The 23,451-nt window shown below is 32.7% G+C and overlaps 1 protein-coding gene across 1 annotated transcript in view; it reads right to left on the reverse strand.

Annotated features, from left to right (window-relative positions):
• The window catches only part of LOC111700344 (armadillo repeat protein deleted in velo-cardio-facial syndrome), a 52,155-nt gene that overhangs the window by 24,443 nt on the left and 4,261 nt on the right, over positions 1 to 23,451 (reverse strand). Inside the window, exons 2-7 of the mRNA XM_023471221.1 lie at positions 19,240 to 19,650; positions 10,080 to 10,134; positions 8,923 to 9,004; positions 7,231 to 7,332; positions 2,950 to 3,139; positions 518 to 770 (exon numbers count right to left, since the gene is read on the reverse strand). Of these exons, the coding sequence (XP_023326989.1) occupies positions 518 to 770; positions 2,950 to 3,139; positions 7,231 to 7,332; positions 8,923 to 8,999 (622 nt within the window). The 5' untranslated portion in view covers positions 9,000 to 9,004; positions 10,080 to 10,134; positions 19,240 to 19,650. The remainder of the gene's footprint in view (positions 1 to 517; positions 771 to 2,949; positions 3,140 to 7,230; positions 7,333 to 8,922; positions 9,005 to 10,079; positions 10,135 to 19,239; positions 19,651 to 23,451) is intronic.

Genomic DNA, 23,451 nt, shown 5'->3' on the forward strand with positions numbered 1-23,451 from the left:
GGATTGCGGCGTGGCGCTATTTAATGAGCAGAGTTCATCATGCAATTTCATCATGATTTAACAGATTTTAAGATGAGAAGGAACTAAGGTATACAGTACACCTAGAGGAAACCTGGAAGTGTACATTATATTTTTAAGAAGAGAAGGAACTAAGGTATACAGTACACCTAGAGGAAACCTGGAAGTGTACATTATATTTTTAAGAAGAGAAGCAACTAAGGTATACACCTAGAGGAAACCTGGAAGTGTACATTATATTTTTAAAAAGAGAAATAACGTGTCTAATACGGTTGGCAAATATAATCGAAATTTCCCCAACATTCACATTATGTAAGTTCTTGAATAAGACTGTAAAATTACTTTTAAGATTCTAATTTAAACAGTTTTAAATATATTGGAATTTATATGTTTTAACCAAGAGTAAGTGTTGCAGTAATTTTAATTGAAATCCTAATTTTTCAGTCTTAAAATTAACAATTTTTCAATTACGTCACTTTAAATGCTCCTTAGTCCTTACCTTTATATCTACCATCTGGGGGAGGGGAGTTACTACCCTCACTAGGAGTAGGGGGTGTAGGCGGCCCCCTAAACTCTCCGTATCTCTGGTAGTTATTTATCAGCTGCTGATTCTGGTAGTTCATCTGGCCATCGTCATACATATATCCGTCTGGTATAGTATAGTTTAGATGACCGTCTGGTATGAAGTCAAGGGGTTGTCCGTCTGGTCCAATATAATGAACTTCTTTCACGGTTCTGGTGGTCTGGGTTATCTAAACAATAAACTTCATGAAAGGATTTGTTTACAAACTTCATGAAAGTATTTGTGTACAAACTTCATTAAAGGATTTGTGTACAAACTTCATTCCAATATAATGAACTTCTTTCACGGTTCTGGTGGTCTGGGTTATCTAAACAATAAACTTCATGAAAGGATTTGTTTACAAACTTCATGAAAGTATTTGTGTACAAACTTCATTAAAGGATTTGTGTACAAACTTCATGAAAGTATTTGTTTACAAACTTCATTAAAGGATTCGTTTACAAACTTCATGAAAGGATTTGTTTACAATCTTCATGAAAGGTTTGTTCACAAATATTATCAAAGAATTTGTTTGCAAACATTATTAAAGGATTTGTTCACAAACATCATTAAAGAATTTTTTCACGAACATCATTATGTTTACAAACTTCATGAAAGGATTTGTTCACAAACATAATTTAAGGATTTTTTTACAAACATTATTAAATGATTTGTTCCCAAATATCATTAAAAGATTTGTTTACAAACTGCATTAAAGGATTTGTTTACAAACTGCATTAAAGGATTTGTTCACAAACATCATGAAAGGATTTGTTCACAAACATAATTTAAGGAGTTTTTTTACAAACATTTTTAAAGGATTTGATCACAAACATCATTAAAGAATTTTTTCACGAACATCATTAAAGGATTTGTTCACAAATATCATTAAAGGATTTGTTCACAAACATCATTAAAGGGAGTGTTCGCGAAAATGAAAGGGGGTATAGGCTTACGGCGAAAAATAAGCGCTTTTGATCGCTACTAATCTTACTTATATCTGTTGGTCTATAAGGAAAAAATTGCTTAAAACAACTCATGCAGAAGAATGTAGCGTCCATACAAATTCAGAAAGTTGCAACATTCAACTCGGACCGTAAAATCAATTTAATTCCAAACAAATCGTTCAGATATTACAACCAAAAATCATTGATTTTTTGTCGACGCACTCGTATATAGTTGATATTTCATAATATTTTTTATTTTTTATGATCTAATAGTTCCTATTGAAAACATTTATTCCTGTTTCGAGGATTTTTGATAATGAAAACGACATTTTCATATTTTCCAAGAATGTTCGAAAATCCAGCGCCAGCGAAATATCATTTAAAAAAATTGCGAGTGTACAAATTCTACGTTGCCATCTATTGTACTAGAATCTATTTGGATGAAATAGTCAAAGTTTGAAATATTATAGGTTTACACCATTAGGTTGCTTAAAAAAGGGATTGAAAATTCGAGTTTGAGGCGAGTGTTATTAAAGATTCTACAACAGAAGTATACACTAAATATTTTCTTGATTTTTTTGGGATGAAGTATTATCAAAATTAAATAATTAAAGATCATTAAAAATAAAATAATTAAAGATCATTAAAATAGTTTTCCACCTACACAGGGGGTGGGGGTAATTCTTCGTACACCCCTGATATGTTCTGTAATAAAATTGTGGTTTCGAGGATCAAAATTTAGATTCCAAATAGAAGTTTGCAAAATCTGATGCCGGCGCTCTGCAGGGGTCCATTGTTGAACACAATGGGAAAAATGGAAGTGATTCTTTAGTTTCATATACATGTCATGTATCTTTACTCAAACATATATACACAATAAAAACTTAAAAGGGTGTACAAAAAAATATTATTTAAAAAGAATAATTCAATTTTGTTATGAAAAAATATTAAGATCATTTGATTTTATAAATTTAAACTTAAAAAATTCTTGAAAATTGGTATTTTCAAAACTTTTTAGACACCCCATTGTTTATTAAAAGACAAGGTTGTACGAGCTGTAGGGAGGTTCTAGTGGAATTCTGGCGTAGACAAAACAAGTAAAAAACAACAATGACAAATAGAAAATTTAACATAGACCACAACCCACTTTNTAGTGTCCTATATGCTAGTGTCCTATATGCTAATGCCCTATATGCTAGTGTCGTATATGCTAGTGGCCTATATGCTAGTGTCCTATATGCTAGTGTCCTATAAGCTAGTGTCCTATACGCTAGTGGCAAACCATTTATCAAATTGCAAATCGAATCACTTTGATATGCTTGTTTTAATTGGTATGTTAATGTATGTTAATGACTCCATCATTGAAGTACATCTTTAATAATTCTTAAGGGCAAAAAAATGTTTTGTGAAGAAAAATCTTACATTTTGTGTAGTATGTTGTTTTTGTGTCCTTGAGATGAGTTCCCTTCCATCTGTGGAGAACTGACTGGACGAGTTGGGGGACGCGCCATCACTGTGCCCGTTGGAGTTCACCAGGTACATAGCGTCGGACCCACTGTATCCGTCTGTGTCGTAGCCGTGGTAAACCTGACTTTTCATGGTTGTTTCAGTCCTAGAATATATAAAAACATAAATTAATTTTTTTTTGTATTTTCAAATACTTAATTCATTTCTCCCAATACATCATAAAATAGTGCACATTTTTTGCGAGGGTACGACTTTAATGCAACAAATTTCTCTAGCCTGTCCCAGCCTGTGTCGCCTCTGAAGACCTAGCCTACCCCTTTAACATTGAGATGGGAAATTTTTTTATTCAGAAAAAATTTCTTGCAAAACCTTGAAAACTTCGAATATTAGGGGGGCAAGGGAAGGGACCAGGGGAAAAAAAAGTGTACGACCTCATTGCAATTTGTTGTATTTACGCACTTTGTTGTATTTACGCATCTTGTTGTATTTACGCATCTTGTTGTATTTACGCATCTTGTTGTATTTACGCATCTTGTTGTATTTACGCATTTTGTTGTATTTACGCATTTTGTTGTATCTACTCTACACATTTTGTTGCATTTACGCATTTTGTTGAATTTAAACATTTTGTTGTATTTAAACATTTTGTTGTATTTACGCACTTTGTTGTATTTACGCATTTTGTTGTATTTACGCATTTTGTTGTATATACGCATTTTGTTGTATTTACGCATTTTGTTGTATTTACACATTTTGTTGTATTTATGCATTTTGTTGTATTTACGCATTTTGTTGTATTTACACATTTTGTTGTATTTACGCATTTTGTTGTATTTACGCATTTTTTTGTATTTACGCATTTTGTTGTATTTACACATTTTGTTGTATTTACGCATTTTGTTGTATTTACACATTTTGTTGTATTTACGCATTTTGTTGTATTTACGCAATTTGTTGTACTTACACATTTTGTTGTATTTACGCATTTTGTTGTATTTACGTGCATTTTTTCCCAGAACTGAGTTTTTGGAGTAGAATTATTTCTCTGTAATAAAGTGCAGTTAAAGGAATTTGTAGAATTCAGTTTCTTTTGGTTTCCTTCCATCCGGAAATATTATTAAAGAAATATTTTAAATGAAAAATCTAAAAATTGATTTCAAATAAAAATGTGAAAATATGAAAGAACTAAATTTAAAACCAATTGAAGAATTGAAAGTCGAGTAGATTTCAACTTGTACAGGAAAATAAAATAAAACTTTCAGAAAACTTGACAAATCAATTATAAACAGATTGATAAACAAATACAGCTAAATTATTTTTAAGTTGGATTGGAAAATTTAAATTAAATAAATTAGACCGAATGGAAGATAAAAGGATGAATGAATGCCAACATGAATGATGAATAAATGAACGAATAAAAACCTAATAAATATGATAAATGAAGAATGAATGAATGATGAAAAAATGAATGAATGAATGAGAAAGGATGAATGAACGAATGAATGAATTATGAACGATGGATGAATAAATAATGAGGGATGAATGAGTGAAAGGATGAATAAGTGAAAGGATGTAATGATGAATGAAAGCATGAATGAGTGAATGAATGAATGAATGAATGAATGAATGAATGAATGAATGGATGAAGGAAAGGATGAACGAATGAATAAATGATGAATGAATGGATGATGAATGATGAAAGGATGAATGAATGAATGAATGAATGATGAATGAATGAATTAAAAGCTATTAGTTGATTTGACTGTATGATGCTGTATATTATACAAACAGGAGAGGATAACTCCTTGAATACTAATCAAAGATAATACTTCAACATGGACATTTATACATACATATATATAATTGTTGTTTGTTTGATGGTTTGTATGTCTCAAATAAACGATAAAGCGGTTGAACAAATCGAGTCCGGCCAGGAAAGGTCCAAATTTTAGCTCCAAAAAAAAATCGATTTTTAAGAAATATTGGAAATCCCTCAAAAAGCCCAGAAAAATCTACGAAATCGTAATTTTTGAAAGAAATGGCTGCAATAAGATTTCAGGAAAAATTTCGACTAGAAAGTGGAAATCCTGATTAGGTTAATTAATTTGAAAGAAAGGAGGGACAGAAGAGCGTTTAGAACTGAAGATTTTGTGTTTGAAAAAAGTTCTATAGGGCCCCCCCCCAGAATATTCGGACAAATCAAATTAAGGTAATACAAAATAAACTGGGGGAAAAAGATTTTTAGTCGTGTGTTACATTTCAAAAACTAAATCTATAAATTTCAATCTATTTCAATAAAAGAATTCATTATTTTGTAAGAAACACCTAGATCAACAAGCATTTAAAAGTCAAATGCTTGAAAACTTAAAAAGCGAGGGTAGAGGTTGAGGGTGAGGGAAGGAAGGGAGCCAATTTATTCAAGCCATGTTATTTGTTGGAGCATATAATTTTCTCATGCAAGATTAATGTTAAATAAACAAAATGAAAATTTACTTATTTCAACTCAATTCAAATTACTTTTTGCATTAATTCAGGAACGCTACGCGTACATTTTTCAGACTGGACAGGACAGGACAAGACAAGACAAGACAAGACAAGACAAGACAAGACAAGACAAGACAAGACAAGATTTGTCAAGAATTTAGTCATTACTTCAAAAAACTACGTCAATAAAAGAAATAATGATAGAGCCGAATGTTTAGGGGGGGGGGGTGATTATTTTGTTTTCCGTTACTTGTGAAGGTATGCAGTTTATTTATTTATGTGTGGAGGGCTATACAAGGTCTAAAGTACATTTATCTGAAAATGCATTGACTATTAGCTTAGTTTTATGCTTATATGACATTAAAGTATTTATCTGTACTTATTGCAAATATTTTACTTTATTCGTCGTAGAGTTTTGTAAAACCAAATTATAAATTGTACAAGTGATTTTGATTTGCGCTGTTCATACCTTATTCTTAAATTTGTATACATCATGGTAAGTGATTCAGAAAGCGTAAAGGAAAATTAGTTTCAAAAACATTTTCTCAAGTAATATAAAAACAGAATTTAAACAGACAAATTTTAAAGAAAAATATCCCCCTTGAATAAGATTGCAAGATAACAGTTGCACTGCTTAATTTCTAATCCTATGAGAACGACTCTTATTACGCATAGGTCGATTTGAAAAATTAAAACATGTTTAAAAGTAAAACGTGAAATTGTATTTTTGACACTCTACCAAGACAACGCAGACATAGTGTCCAGAAAAATGTGCAATTTGCAAACATGATCGTTTTTGCATAATTTTAGAAGCACTTTTTATAATCTATAAGCTTTTTTGGTAAACTGTAGGACCCCTAGAAATCTTTTTGGGCTAGCCTGACTAGAACACTCTGTAGTGTACACGCCAAGATGGTTGGTAAAGTTTTTTGAGACACCCTGTTAACAAAAGCATGGGTGGATCCCTAATTTTTCTTGGGACACCCTGTAAACACCAGCATGGGTGGATCCTTAAATCCCGAAATTAATTGTTATCACTTCCTCCCGAACTTATCTATCCAACCTAACCTGTAGCAAGGACTCAGCACTGCAGGGAATATAACAATCATGAAATCTAAGGACTTATAAAACGGGGAATGCGCGGGAAAGGCTGTCAAGGGACTAAAAAAATGTGAGATAAATGCCGGAAGAGGATTTGAAAATACACGGAATATGAAATCTAAAAAGCCACTGACAAACAAATACACGAAATAATTTTAAAAGGACTATAACAGCTCTCAAAACAAAATCTAATTATCTAACTTAAGAACCTTTAGAAAAAGTCCCTGATTTCTTAAACCATGCTCAAAGTGCATGCTAGCAGTTATATGTATGTATCCTACAGGATATAGGGTTAATGTATACGTCCCATTTCAAGTAAAAAACGGCAAATTTTTGAGCAATCGTATACTAATGTGAATTTGCTCACTTCACATGACGTTTTTATGACATTTCTATAATTTGATTATAAAATCTGATGATCATGAAGACGACTTTCATTACATTCGATCTCTACACCCTTCAAAGAGAAAAGAATAAGGCTGCTCCAATATAATATATTTTAGATATAATATAATACATATTTTAGAAATTTTTGGCATTTTGAGTTAAGAACACTTAATAAACTTACCTATCAATGTCTATTTTTATCCCACGCGCCCCCCCCCACACACACACTTCAACAATATTCAAATATTCAAATTAAGAACTTACATATTGTAATTTGGATTGGGCATTCTTCGAAGAGAGTTAAACTTCTTGCTGTCTCGGGTCAGCGTAGAGGACTTCCCACTCCGGGATAGGGTAGAGTACCTCCTAGATAGATAGATTTATAGATAGATTGATAGATAGATAGATAGATAAATAGATAGGGTAGAGTACCTCCTAGATAGATAGACAGATAGATAGATAGAAGATAGATGGATAGAAAGGGTAGATAGATATATAGATGGATAGGCTAGAATACCTCTTAGATAGATAGATATATAGATAGATAGATATATAGATAGATAGATATATAGATAGATAGATAGTTAGATAAATAGATATTAGATAGATAAATAGATAGGGTAGAGTACCACTTATAAAGGAAGGAAGATAGATAGATAGATAGATAGATACTAGATGGGGAAGAGTAAATTCTAGAAACTACGCAAAACAACGGCTAAATTTTGAACTTCAGGAAAGATTTTAAATAGTCCAATGACTAAATAAGCTGAGTTGTAACCGGTAAAATTACTTGCTTTGCTTGATTTAATGGGGACCACTGTATTACAGAATGAATTGGCACAAAATTTGTCATCATTTGAACCTTCTTGGAAAAGTAAGTTACTTACAATAACTTGAATATAATTTTTTGAGGCCAAATCACCCTAGAAACCTACGGTATCATGACAAAAAGATACCCACAAATAATTTTCTAATTTAGGAAAAAAATATAATGTCTGACATAAGTTCCAATAAAACATGCGTATTAAACACAAAACAAATTAAATTCAATTATGTTCGAAATAATGATAATAAAAAATAATCAAGGATTTGTTTTCCATGCATAACAATAAGAACGCAACAATTACTAGCTAATAATAATTATATCTTAAATAACAAACAATTCAATTATTTTTTTTTAAAATGAAATTTGATCGTGTTTGATGTTAACAATGAATCAATTTTCATGGTTAAATTGTTTCAACAAAAAAAAGATAACAAATGTAAAAAACAACAACAATACATGATAAATTTACAGGCACATAACTTAATGTACATGAACGGGTACAGTCGACTATGTACATTTGTACATGCAAGGTACAAACATCATGCTTTGGACTCGGGTTCAAAGAGATTAGATTAACTCACAAATACACTTTGAAAATTTATGTTTAAATTTCTTATTTTCGAAAAAAGAATTTAAATAAAAAATTGCGTATAAAATTGCCATGGAGGGTCATTTGAAAATACGTAATTTCAAGTTTTTATTTTTAGAGTTCAGAACTGTACCCTTCAAAGCTTTGTCTGACCATGAATACATGAGATATGTTACATTTTCTCTTTGAATATTGATTATTTCCAAGCGATGTTTTTCTACGAAGTGATACTTTTCAAGCAAGAAAACGATAATAATTGATTAAATAACGTTTTAAAGGGTACCAATGTGAATCTAAAAGCCCCTCTTTTAAGAAAAACAGTCTTTTTTCAGGTTTTTTATCTTGCTTTACTTAATCTAACTCTCTTCGGACCGAATTTACTGAGTTGAAGCTTTGTCGCTAAAATTTGAACCATGGATTCCAAGCTTCAGATTCAAGAAGGATTTAAATCGGTGATTCAAATTTGAACCGTCTGTAGGCAGTTCAGCAACTTCATTAAATTTGGCCCCTGAACTAAATCCGGCTCCGGCATAAAACTCACGATGGACGGATTTCCTCCGAAGGAGACTCCGGTATTGAGGCAAGGGTTGGTTCCTGGCTTACTACAGAGCTCATCATACGTCCTGGATTACCAAGATACAGGACAAATAAGGAATTTGAAATCCCACAATTGACATTTTAAATATCAGTTTTCTTGACACCATCATTGATTCACACCATTCGCCCTTTGAGAGAATTGATCTACCGAGCATTCTGTTAGTCGTTGTTTTAATCATTATCTTCCAGACCTCATAAAGTTTAATAGTATTATAGACTCGCCAGAAATTCAATTTTCTAATCCCTATATCTTCCAAACCTGATGCTGTAAACCTTTGGTATTTTAAAAAATTGATCGGACAGAATTAATAGTTTGAAAAATTACAATATCTATGTAATAAATTATCTTCACTCATTTATTCGGGTGCTCCATCTAGCATTTATTTTCATACGTAGGGATTAGAAAATTAGAATTGTGAAAAGTATTAGGTTTCTAAATCTCTTTAATTAGGTTTACCACTATGATCAAAATAAATATATATTTTCTTGAATTTTTAGCACCTCTCCCCCCTCCTTCAGGCAGGCCTCCAGGCGTAAAGATTACTTGAAGGAAAAACAGGAATATAAATAAATATCACCAGATATACGAATATTGTACATTCTTATATATTTAAAACCTTTAAAATTAGAGTTTCAGCAAAAGAAGAAAATTTGAAAATAAAACTTCTGAGAAATTTTTCTTTTTTGTATTTCAAAATTTAAAAACTTTTTTCTCTTCATTATCTAATTATTGTCTTTTCGTATAAAACTACGTGGCAAATCCTGAAATGTCCCACACGCATATTTTTGGGAATTTGTTACAAACCAGAGCTACAGGGTCAATATTAAATAATCCAAATGCATGATATCAACAAAGGATTTTTAGTTTTTTTTCCTTAGAAAAATTTCCACTTTTTCTAAAGATTCTAAATAGGGAAAAATAATTTGTCAATTTGCAGATACAACATAAAATAATTTAATATTTTTTTTTCATTATTGAAAATTCATAAATTCCCTTGCTAATTAATTCTTTTCAGCTCTTTCACTTCCTTGGTAAATTCTGTACAGTCCCTTTAAAAGAATAAATCTGGAAAGTTCTCTTTGATACAGAAAAGGAAATACCTTTGAAGTTAGTCTGTATCTGTTTAGTCGGCGGAATCCATCTTATTCTTCCATCCTAGAACACATTATTCTTATAATATTTAGGATAGATTAGAATAAAATATCTTCAAATAGAATCGGATAGAATAGAAAAGAATAGAATAGAATAGAATAGAAAAGAATAGAAAAGAATAGAATAGAAAAGAATAGAAAAGAATAGAAAAGAATAGAATAGAAAAGAATAGAAAAGAATAGACTAGACTAGAAAAGAATAGAAAAGAATGAATAGAAAAGAATAGAATAGAATAGAAAAGAATAGAAAAAAATAGAAAAGAATAGAAAAGAATAGAAAAGAATAGAAAAGAATAGAAAAGAAAAGAATAGAAAAGAATAGAAAAGATTTGAAATGATAGAATTTTACATGATTTATGTTAAAAAACACAAATTAAATATGAAAGAATAGAATAAAATAGAAAAGAATATGAAAATGAAGAATATCAAAAAAGTTTAGCTTTGGAAATTAAAACTATGATTACTTTTACTAATGGGGGGGGGGGGGGGAATNAGAATAGGAAGTATACAGAACTCTACTATACACAAATATGGTATAAACAGAAAACAGGAAACTAGGAAGTAACACTGAAGAATAGGAAGTATACAGAACTCTACTATACACAAATATGGTATAAACAGAAAACAGGAAACTAGGAAGTAACACTGAAGAATAGGAAGTATACAGAACTCTACTATACACAAATATGGTATAAACAGAAAACAGGAAACTAGGAAGTAACACTGAAGAATAGGAAGTATACAGAACTCTACTATACACAAATATGGTATAAACAGAAAACAGGAAACTAGGAAGTAACACTGAAGAATAGGAAGTATACCAGAACTCTACTATACACAATTATGGTATAAACAGAAAATAAGAAACTAGGAAGTATCACTGAAGAATAGGAGGTATACCAGAACTCTACTATACACAAATATGATATAAACAGAAAACAGGAAACTAGGAAGTATCACTGAATAATAGGAAGTATACCAGAACTCTACTATACACAAAAATAGAAATAATGTTGAAAGCATATTTGTGAAAACAGGGGTGAACTGAAAAAACCTAATTAAATGATTTTTCACGAAAATATTCACCCCTGTATGTAAATCATCTGATATTATTAAGAATGCTAAAACTGGAGAATCATCAATATACTATATATTTAATACTCAATATATCAATATATATACATATATACATATACACATATATACATATATACATATATACATATATACATATATACATATATAGGAATTGAGTCTTTGCCACAAACTCTGGTTTTCTGATACCTATATTTTCTGATACCTATCTTTCAAATTTTTCCCGCCCTACGTCGTAGACCTTAAATATATGAAAATCTAAGTTTGAAATTTCAAAGGTTTACATAAACAGGTTGCAAAGATATAAGTAATATAAAATTTTAGCTTGATACAAAGACTCGATTCCTTAGTGATTCCTTATTGCCCAAGAAAAAGCTTAAGAAATGATCTCCCCTCCGACCCACTCCCCCCCAAAAAAACTTTTTAGGTAGAAAATATCAAATCACTTTTTATTTTTAAAAGGATATATATGTACTTTAGAAAGAAATTTAACTTTTCTGTAAACCCCACTACACAGATCAAATTAATGATATAGAAATTTTTTCTAAAAATCCCGTTATGATTTGCTGAGAGTCTGACGGAGATAATGATTTGATGAAACCAAATTAATGCATTCCCGACGCTTCTTGTCCCCGGTTTACTACATGCAACATGGTAAAAAACTAAACGCTGCCATTATATAACTATTCATCATTACCAGCTCACAAGAGAAAAAAACAAGAAATGGTTTTACGTTCACAAGGAACAAAAAAATTGTTGAAAAAAAGTAAGTCGGGGAAGAAATCATCATCATTGGAGTGCCATTTGAGAACCTTTTTCATTGGAGACCCCCGTGGAAGTTTCGTTGGAGACCCCATGAACGTCTCTTTGGAGACCCCCAGATTTTTATTAGAGAGACGAGAATCTGGGGATCTCCAGCGGAAATATCTGGTCTCTCACGAAAATATGGAGGTGTCCAATGAAAATAGGGGTTTTTCCAACGAGAATCTGGGGGTCTCCAACGAGAATCTGGGGGTCTTCAATAGTACTCCAATGATGATGATTACTTCCCAGACTAAAAAAAATTGTTTTTCCATGTGATAAAAGATTAAAGTCCGGAAATTGTAAATATTTATTTTAAAAATCTATTTTATTTTTAGATACTTTTAGTTTTCTTCCAGCCGTTATAAATTCTTTCTGCTTATGACAATTTAATTATTGAAATCTGCAGTCCTAATTTGGTCTCTCTTCGGTACAGTGGTTTCCACGAAATATGAAATATTTAAATGCATTTTATCATAATAAAAACATTAAATCTACCAAATATAAGCTTTAATTAGAAGCTTAACTTAAAAAATCACGAATATAAAAGAGTCAAATAAGCTTGATAAAAGAGTCAAATAAGCTTGATGAAAGTGATAAAGATACATTTAAATTATTTGACACTTTTTCTTTAATAAAAAAAGAACTTAGGATTTCATTAACAGGCCTCTAAGTTTTATGTATCTGTCTTTGCAAAAATTAGCAGCAGACTCGGGGCGAGCGTCGAGTCATTAAGCGCATACCCAACCGTGCAACGCGCCCTTTACGCGCGTTTAGGAATGTGTAAAGAGGTTATTAACGAAATTTACCCGGTACCTATTAAAGGGATTGTAGGGATAATTTCAAGTGACCGTACGTTTAAATGGTTGAACATATATCTGATCAATAATGTGGAAGATAGTACAGTTTTCTTGCTTGAGAAAAATTAATTCTGATAATTTATCTATGGTTTTCCTGCAGCACAAATGCGTTGGTCTTTTTGGTCGAGAAACCAATATTGAAAACAATCCGTTTTTAAAATTATAAAGATGGATATCTAATTCATCCTTGATCAGACAAAGCTTTGAAGTATACTGTTGTGAATCGGACAAGCCACTCTATAAATAGAAAGTTGAAATTAAGCATAAACAGACACTTAAAATTAAAAAAAAATATTATTACTGGCCACCGATAATTTAAAGAAATTAGCTGATATTTGAATCAATAATCAATAGCGAATCATTAAAAAAAAAGTGATCAGACCCTTAAACAAACCCTCCGATTTTTCATTAAAATGACTAGATTTTATTAAGCTTGAAATGCATTAAATTTTAAATGTTTCATAATTTTCTTTTGATATTTCAAGTCATGCAAATTATACAATTTTTCAAAATTTTCAAGGACAGTAGACGTTTTTTAGTGAACTGTTATACATGAAGCATGTCAGATTTGCAACGGTCCCAGGGTACCTTTATCTCAAAAAAGACGGAGCAATCCTTATTATTCTAAAAGAAAATTGAGTGTACTCCAGTGTACAACGTGTACCCCAACCAAACCAAACCAAAACTTCTAGAATCCCGAATATTTTATGGCAAACGCTGTTTAAAAAACATTGATTAACAACATTTATTTTCGTGACTGCCGGGAGATGATTTAAAAAAAAAATTCAGTGCTAACAAGAAAATTAAGGACACCTCAGACATTTTTGATCAGAAAAGGTTTACTGTTTATCGTAATCAAACGAAAAAGGCACTTTAAAAATGAAGGGTCCCTTAAAAACACGTCCACTGTCCCTTTATAAGATGTCAAATGATAAAAACAAAATTTTATGTCACGCATCAAATATATTGAGCCTTTTATAACTCATACTTCCTGTTCGAAATGAAGGTTTAAAGGGTACCGTTGGGAATCAAACATAGGTCTCTTTAAATGGAGGATCAAATGAAATTACAACGACAGTCCCTTTAATGCTAAAGAAATAAGGATACAGTTTCTTTAAAGCTAAAGAAATGAGATGTTTTTTGTTCCAACAAAATAGGAAAGAATTAAGATTAGACATCATTCTTCATTCTTCATTCTTCAAATAAGTTTCAAGTAAAACTAATCTACTTACAGACAGGAAGTTAGAACCTAAATAGACGAAAAATTTAAGCCTCTCCCCCCCCCCCTCCTAAACAAACCTACCCTCTTCCCGGGCAAAATGTATATCCTAAAAGTTTATTTGCCCATTTTATCAATTTCCCCCAGTATCCCAGGGTAACCCTATAGACTAATATATTCCTTTAGTCTCTGTATTCAACCTCTAGACTTGAGAATATTAAACTAGAGTTCAGACCTCAACCCATACATCCAGAGAGTAAACTTGCTTTCCAGAACAGAGAGGGGGGCACAGTGGGGTATTTCAGGGGGTGAGAAGGGGGTGACTGGTTTTTGTCACAATTTCCCTTTTCAACTGCATATGTTTCCTGTTTTATCATGAATATTGACAATTTGAATATATTCTGAAATATTTTCATTTCAATAGTAGCTTGCATTGATTTATGATTTCAATTTATAATCCTGTAACTCCGCAATATTGCGTACATTCAAGGCGTCCTAGTGTACATAGGTTACTGTGGGCAGGAGGAGGGGGGGGGGTGAAAGAGTACAATCTTTTTCATTTCTCCTGTAAATTCTAAGAACAGTATTCACCAGAGGCGTATTCAGAGGGGGCTTTGGGGCTAAGCTCCCCCCCCCCTGGACCAGTGAAATCTATTGATTTCAGGGGGTTTTCACGCCATAACATTTGGTGAGCCCCCCCCTGGAAAGGAAAAATTTTAAACCCCCCCCCCTGGACAATTTCCTGAATACGCCCCTGGAATTCACTAATAAAAAAATAACATAAATTACTTAAAATGATTTTCAAATTTCAATATCGATATAACTAACCTTTGTCTAATCACGTATGAATAAGATTTCTATGTTAACAAATTCAAAAATTATTGTTTTCAGTTGCTTGGTTTCTCTACAAAAGTCCTATTATATTTTCACTTCAGGAAATCAAAGAGAAATGATCAAAATTAAACACTTTTAAACATATTATTGATCGAATAATGGTTTCAAGGGTACCGTTGTGAATCGGGCTTTGTCATCTTTCCATGGTTAGGTACCCTTTAGGTATTGAGGCCATTTCAAGTTCCATACCGAATTGTTCAGGTCCTAACAAAAGAGGCAAATGTAAGAGCAAATGGAAGGGTTAAAATGAAGTTAGTAAATGACTAATAAATCACTTCTAAACTCAAACAAAGAACATAGAAATGATTTCTATTAATCTATATTTCTAAAAAGAAGTTTGCAATGGGAAAGTTATGTAAGAGGGATAAAGATGGAAAGGTGGGGGGATGGGGAGTATTAAAAACCAACCTTTGAACCAATAATGTAGAAGGGGTAGGGGGATATTGTTCAAAACTCAATATTTAGATATTTACTACCCTTCTCCGTTCCAGGGATACTGATACCATGTAAATAAAAAAATAGAAATATTGTCAGAAAACAAAGGAGTGGAGGGAAGAAGAAACGTATGAAAAAAAGAGAATTAAATCGGGTAAAAAATGGCGAGAAATGAAGACATTTTGAAAATAAATGAAAGAAAGAAAACAAGGAAGGAAGGTGTATAAAATGCAAGGATAGATAGAATGTGTATTGTGTAGAACTCTTATTACTAAAGGATTATATAAAGAAGAAAGAAAGAAAGGAAGAAAGGAAGGAACAAAGGAAGGAAGGAAGGTGTATGAAATGAAAGGATAGAAAGTGTATAGAACTATAATTATTAGAGGATTATATAAACAAGATAAAAAGAAAGGAAGGAAGGAAGGAAGAAAGGTGTATAAAATGAAAGGTTAGAAAAATGTGTATAAAACTATAATTATTAGAGGATTATATAAACAAGATAGAAAGAAAGGAAGAAAGGAAGGATTATGAAATGAAAGGATAGAAAGAATGTGTATAGAACTATAATTATTAGAGGATTATATAAAGAAGAAAGAAAGAAAGGAAGGAACAAAGGAAGGAACAAAGGAAGGAAGAAAGGNATATTATTCGGTATTTAAGAGTCTGGAGTAAAAGATTCTATATGTTTGATTCCATTTGCAAGATAAATATGTAATCAATTCAGAAAACATTTCATAGACCAAACATTAAAAAAGGATATCATAACATTTTAATTAGCTAAAAAAATAGAAATAGGTTCAAACAACTAAATTACTCATAACTTGAAAACTCTCTAATCCAAAATGTTAATAGCATGAAATGAGTGAAAAACAGAAGGCAGGATGTCTGAAACCTTCCTAGATTACAAAAAAACCACATCCTCATCTTTTTATTGATAAACCATAAATCTGAGGAGTCTAAATATTCTTTAATCCCATTCAGGAAGTAATTACTGATTAAAAATTGCACGTTATTATGACAGAAAATCATTGCAAAACGTTGATATTATCATTTTTTAATATTGTTTTATTTCAAGGATCTTTCTACCCCTTAGTCATAACAAAAAGCTTTATACTCGATTTACGACCGATAGAAATGCGCAAATATTAGATAAAAATTAAGGGTTGATGGGGGGGAAAAGAAAAGAGGGAAGGGGGGTCGGATAAAAACATCAAATATATTATTGAACGATGACAGATATATTGATTGTAACAGTTTTATTAAAAATTTTTAAATTTTAACTCAAGTCAAATAAAAATGAAGAAACCCGTTCATGTTATACAGAAAATATTTTACTAAAAATAATTTTATAATTATAATGGCGGAAATAGCTTGGGGGCCGGCAGTGGCGTAAATAAGGGGGGTTATTGGGGTTATTTACCCCCCCCCCCTAGAATTTTAGCATGTATTTATTTAGAAAACAAGCTATGAAAATCGACATTAAGAAAATTGAACATTTTGTATAATTAAAATAATATACTAGACGTATTTATGTAGGTTTGAAATATAGAAAAAATAATGTTAAAGGAAGTAAAAGTTTCAAGAAAATTATATCTTAGTATTACATTGGTAAAAGCATAGGGTTTGGATTTATTTTTGGATTTTATTATTTATCACAAGCTGAAGAGCGCAGCGTTGCCCGTGGAATATTTTTTCTTCTAATTTTCGATTTTTTAGTCTACAGCACCCGCATCCCCCGGCCACCCATTAGTGTCTACAAAAAATGTCAGTCCATTTGGTCCAGCCGTTTGGCCAGCTATACGCAACATATATATGAATGTCTTGTTTTATTATATAAATTAAGACATCAGCAAAAGTTTAAAGGTATAAATTGAAGAAAAAAACTTGCAATAATATTGGTAAAACAAAGGGTTAAAACTATCTTTAAAAAAATATCCTAGTATGGGGTGGAAAATATTTTTTTATTATTTATAGTATTAATAGAGGAAAATCATAAAATGTTTTGCTTACAGAAAATGGTATCCTTACAAAAATATTGGTAGAAATATAGAGTTGAAAATGTAATAAAAAATATTAAGTATTACGTAGGAATATGTTATATTTGTAAGAGAATGATACCCTTGCAATAATATTGGTAAAAGAAACAGTTTTGATTCAGTGATCTCAGATTTCACTCCTGACTAATGTTTTTGTATCAGAATATATCGTATCTAGCTAGATATTCATATTCCTGGTCCTTGTCAAAGTACTTGCAGTACTTCAGTCCTAGTCCTAGTCTAAGTCCTGGTACTGGTCCAGGTCTAGGAACTAGTCCTCTATTCTTAGTTAGTCCTAGTCCTAGTCCTGATATTCTAGATATCTAGTCCTAGTATTGGTCCTAGTCCTAGTCCTGATATTCTAGTAATCTAGTCCTAGTCCTAGTCCTAGTCCTGATATTCTAGTAATCTAGTCTTAGTATTGGTCCTAGTCCTAGTCCTGATATTCTAGTAATCTAGTCCTAGTATTGGTCCTGGTCCTAGTCCTGATATTCTAGTAATCTAGTCCTAGTATTGGTACTGGTCCTAGTCCTAGTCCTAATATTCTAGTAATCTAGTCCCAGTATTGGTCCTGGTCCTAGTCCTAGTCCTGATATTCCAGTAATCTAGTCCTAGTATTGGTACTGGTCCTAGACCTAGTCCAAGTCCTAGTCCTAGCCCTAGTTCTGATATTCTAGTAATCTAGTCCTAGTATTGGTCCTGGTCCTAGTCCTAGTCCTAATCCTAATATTCTAGTCCTAGTATTGGTTCTGGTCCTAGTCCTAGTCCGGTATATGAAAGGGCCCTGTGTGGTTTTGACAGATAATTAATAAATGTCAAACTCAATTTTCTTAATTTGATCAGAAAAAAATTACATTAATATCATATTAGAAAATAAACCTCTTTCAGTCGCTTTTTTAATTCAAGATAATAAATAAATAAATAAAATTCTAAGAAATAGATACACATAAATAATAAATATTGTCCAAAATCAATCCGTGCGGATCAAATATAGTTTAAATTAATTCATTAAGTTTCACCCCAAGGTTTATGAAATGATTGTAAGCAAGCATGAGATATTATTCGGTATTTAAGAGTCCGTAACATTATTATATGTTTAAAGGGACTGTACGCGTAATTTCAATCTTTATCTCGTAAATAATATGGATTTTACTGTCACTTTTCTAGGTTTAAAAATGTTCAATGATGAGGAGACTTATGTGTTTTCCTACAGTAGAAATGCGCAAGACATTTTTGTAGAGGTAACATCATAAAAAATATTTAATTTTCAAAATTATAAACATTAACATAAAATTCATACTTGATCAGACAAAGCTTTCAAGGGTACCGTTGTGTATCAGACATGGCAATCTATGAATATAAAGGGGCACTTGAAATAAATAAAAATATCTTGACTCTAAATTTTTTTGCAGATTTAATTTTAAAAGTAACAATAACGATAAAATATTTTAATGATAATTAAATAATAAAAACTTAAGTTTTTGTTTAACAAAAAAAACGTCAAAACGGCTAAACTGATCAGGCCCACATTTTTGGGGGACTTCATATGACCAAAGTTAAGCTTCATTACGGCGCCTCAAAATAAAAAATGAATCTTGTAAATCCACGAATAAACCTAGAAAAATCTACGAAAAATTGATATTCTTAAAAAATAGACACGAATGCAGAATGGTTCTAAAAACCTAGTTTTGATCAAATTTAGTTTTGTTATTAAAGCTTTGCATTATGGGTATTGGTAAATATATAATATATAATATATATATATATACCTGTGTATATAGGTCTAGAGGCAGGTAAAAACCAGTTTACTTGCTCGCAATTCAACCATTCTTAACAGGTTTCTTGTATATACAGTTAACTCTCAATATTTATTGACAAATATACACTTCCACTCTTACATCACCAACGAATTTAACACTTAAAAATCACTTTCTGGATGATATATAATCACTTGTTAGCTAACCGTTGCTGTTTTGTGAGGGGTGTGTGTGATATTGTAAGAGAAGGATAGAGTATTCCCACTTCACTATACAATCACTACTAAACACACTAACTACACACAACACAACCCAGTGTGAGAGAGAGAGAACCAAGCCCCGCACCGGCTCACAGCTGCTCTGTCCAAGCTGCTCTACCAAACTCAAGCTGCTTTATCCAAGCTGCTTCTGTTCCCAGGTGATCTGGAAAAAGAAAATATTGACGCATCATTCATACATAAATACGCTGTCACGTTAGCTTAGAAGCTCTACAACGGGGGGGGGAGGGACCCAGGGGAAAAGGGGNTTAGATCAAATATTCTGAGGGGACAAGAAAGGGTCACTTGAAATAACGGCTACAGACTCTTTAAAAATGTATAAACAAGGGGGGAGGTGAAAGTTATGAACGGATGCATGTTGTTAGTGGCGGTAATATGATGAGTTGACTAAAATAAATGAATATTTAGAGGAAGAGATAAAGAATTGAGAAGGGATTAGTTGCTAGAGAACGTGATAGAAGAATAGAATAAGGCTGGAGGAAGGAGAAGGAAGCAGGAATTAGTTGCTAGAGAACGTGATAGAAGAATAGGATAAGGTTGGAGGAAGGAGAAGGAAGCAGGAATTTGTTGCTAGAGAACGTGATAGAAGAATAGGAAAAGGTTGGAGGAAGGAGGAGAAGGAGGCAGGGATTAGTTGCTAGAGAACGTGATAGAAGAATAGGATAAGGTTGGAGGAAGGAGAAGGAGGCAGGGATTAGTTGCTAGAGAACGTGATAGAAGAATAGGATAAGGTTGGAGGAAGGAGGAAGGGATTAGTTACTAGAGAACCTGATAGAAGAATAGGATAAGGTTGGAGGTAGGAGGAGAAGGAGGAAGGGATTAGTTGCTAGAGAACGTGATAGAAGAATAGAATACGGTTGGAGGAAGGAGGAGAAGGAGGCAGGGATTAATTGCTGGAAAACGTGATAGAAGAATAGAATACGGTTGGAGGAAGGAAGAGAAGGAAAAAATGTAATTTGAAGAGAAGGATAAAATTGGACAGGGGAAAGAGGAAGGGAATGGAAAGGTTAAAAGAACTGCAGACGAAAAATTCAAGAAACTCCAATAAAAATGTTTAAAGCCTGCCCGCTTTCAACCTCTTTCAACTTTGGTTTTCTCTTCAGGCAGGGGCGGATACAGAGGGGGGCGGTGGGACATTCGCCCCCCCTGAATTTGGATTTTTTGTTCCTTTTTTTCAAAATAGCTTCTCAGTAGCATGGTTAAGGGAAAGAAACCCTAGTGCAAAACAGTAAAAATATCTGTCTTAAACTATAATGTGTGAAAAGTTTTTTACTCTTTTTGAGTCTTTTAAGTCAAACAAAATTTTCTCCTGCGGCGCGATTTTTTGTTCCTAATTATGAATTTTTTTGTTCCTAATAAATCTTGCCCCCATCCCCTCACTTAAATCTTCAGGGGTGACTGATGGATTTCTGCAGCAAAAACAGGAAATGAAAATGGCAGAATTGAAAACATATTAAGAAAGAAAAACGATGATATCCTCATCATCGAGAATACAATTCCTAGAATACGGGATCACTTGAAATTACCTTAACAGTCCCTTTAAGGAATTGAAGGGAGATATAACTGACGCGGTTCGCCCTACCATATGATTATACCAAGAATGTAATGCAAGGAAAGTTAATTGTAGTTGCTTATACTCTGCGTTATACATATTGAAACCAGTTCTCTCTGGGCGGAATTTGTAAACAAGAATAGATGCATCAGTGTTCGTTTAGTATCCGAGGAGGTTAAAAGCATTAAATTTTGATAATTTTGATAATTGACATAATAGTTTCCTATGACCAGAACATTTCATTGATTATTTATGTGGAAGATGGATCCCATGTCAGGCTTCGACATCCGTCTTGTGTTTACATTAGCGCCCAGAGACAGTACACTGCAGTACAAAATATGTGTACAATTCTGAAATAACTATCCTTGCATTACATCCTTGGATTATACAAGCTTTACAGACAGGTACTCCATTTGTATATGAAATATTCAGAATAGGTTATTCTATACGCAGTAAATGTACAACAGACAAATATTTCTTATTCAAATTAAGTACCGTCTGCAAAACATGTATAATATATGGTAGGGCGAACCGCGTCAGTTATATCTCCCTTCTATTTCATACTCCTTGGAGAAAAGTGATGAAATATATGCAAATAATGGAAAGGAGCAGAAAGTTAGGGCGGGGAAGGGGAGAGAGAAAACGGGCTATAAAATGAAAACTATATCTAGGGGCGTATTTAGTTAGAGGGTTTTAACATTTTTCTACGAAGGGGGGAGGGGAGCGACCCTGAATCCCCCCTGAGAACCAGTTTCTAATTCCCCCTCCCCTTCCCTCTACATACGCCAATGACTGTCTCTAGTTTCACCCCCTTGATCGTAAATCATAACCAACATCCTAACTTACTTCATTCTTTATCAGTGTTCCAACACTATCTAAGAGGATTACCCATAGAAAAAGTTTTTCCTGGATGAAGGGGGGCGTCCCCCCTCTCTCCCCGAGAATTCTTTGTTCCAAAGTCATTGTACCCTGGGTAGGTTTCAATTCAATTTATTATTATTGTCAGCTTTTAAATAGATTCCTTTTAATTTTGATCAAACGTGGGAAAAATATTGAAATTTTTCCGAGAAATTGGATTAGATTTCACACCACAACCGGGGGAGGGCCAGTGGGGGGGGGGGATTTGAAATTTATAGAGCTGGTGGGAGGGGGATATCAACTAAGGAAGAATGGGGGGGATGCCACACAAAAGGGATGGGGAGCGCTCTATAGCCTAGGTGGGTATTTCAATCAATAAATAAGAAACACAAAAAAAACTGTTAAAACACAAAAAAGGGTAGTAAAACACATGGAGGCATAATACATAAAAAAGGGCATAAATCGCCAAAAGAAGCATATAACACAAGAAAAGGGGCATAAAACACAAGAAAAGGGACATAATACACAAAAGAGGAGCTTAGTACACAAAAAGGGGCACGTTATACACAAGAAAATGGTCAAAATACACAAGAAAGGGTTATTTCCTAATATACGATTTTTGGACCCCCCCCCGCGCCCTCCCCCCTCCTATCAATTTTGTACATGGATCTTATATGGATATAATTAACCATGTGGCCACAGTGCCCGCCCCCTAACATGTTCTATTCGTGGCGCTCGGCCCACTAGCCTGTTCTAGTCGCAGCGCTCGGCCCCTTACCCTGTCCTTGCTGCAGCTCTAGGCCCAGAAATCTAACCTAACCCTAAATATATACTAATTTTGTTGAAAATTGTTGAAAAAGTGGTCATGTACAAAATTGATAAAACGAAAAAAGGTGACTTTACATGCTAGACCTGAGCTGACGAGGGAAGAGGGTTAAAAATATTTAAATTCTAACTAATAATTTTTAAGCGTAAGGAAGAATGTGTTTAATGAAGCTAAAATTTGAATGACAAGAAGTCGGATAAATAGCTGGCAAATCAGTTAAAAAAAATTTTCTTGACCTAATAGTATAAACTTATATTTCTTTAATTTTTTTTTGTCAATTTTACGCAATTTAATTATTAAGAAAACAACGCAAATATGTTCAAGTTTAGTTTAAGTTCTGTTCAATCGTTCTAACGTATATTTTGATAAGATTGGCAGCGAAGTTGATCATCAACCCTTTCGGAGAGCAGTGGGAGTGGAATATAGCTGTGTTAATTCTACTTTGATTCTTACTTCAATTGCTATATGATCGTATAGTATTCGTTTGTATATTTAAGTTAATAAATTATAATCCCGTATTCTCGAAATATCATTGGTAATGAGTTCAAAATATTTGTCCCTATCTTACTTTTATGATATACAACAGTATATCTTGATAAGATTCAGGCGCGTACACAGGATTTTAGTCAGGGGGGGGCAAGATTTCGCGCGAAGCGCGAAAAAATTTTTTTTGCCCCCCCCTGGAATTTTTTTGTTCCAAAAAGTCAATT

Source organism: Eurytemora carolleeae, unplaced genomic scaffold (genome assembly GCF_000591075.1).
Source record: "Eurytemora carolleeae unplaced genomic scaffold, Eaff_2.0 scaffold311, whole genome shotgun sequence".
NCBI classification, from domain to species: Eukaryota; Metazoa; Arthropoda; class Copepoda; order Calanoida; family Temoridae; genus Eurytemora; species Eurytemora carolleeae.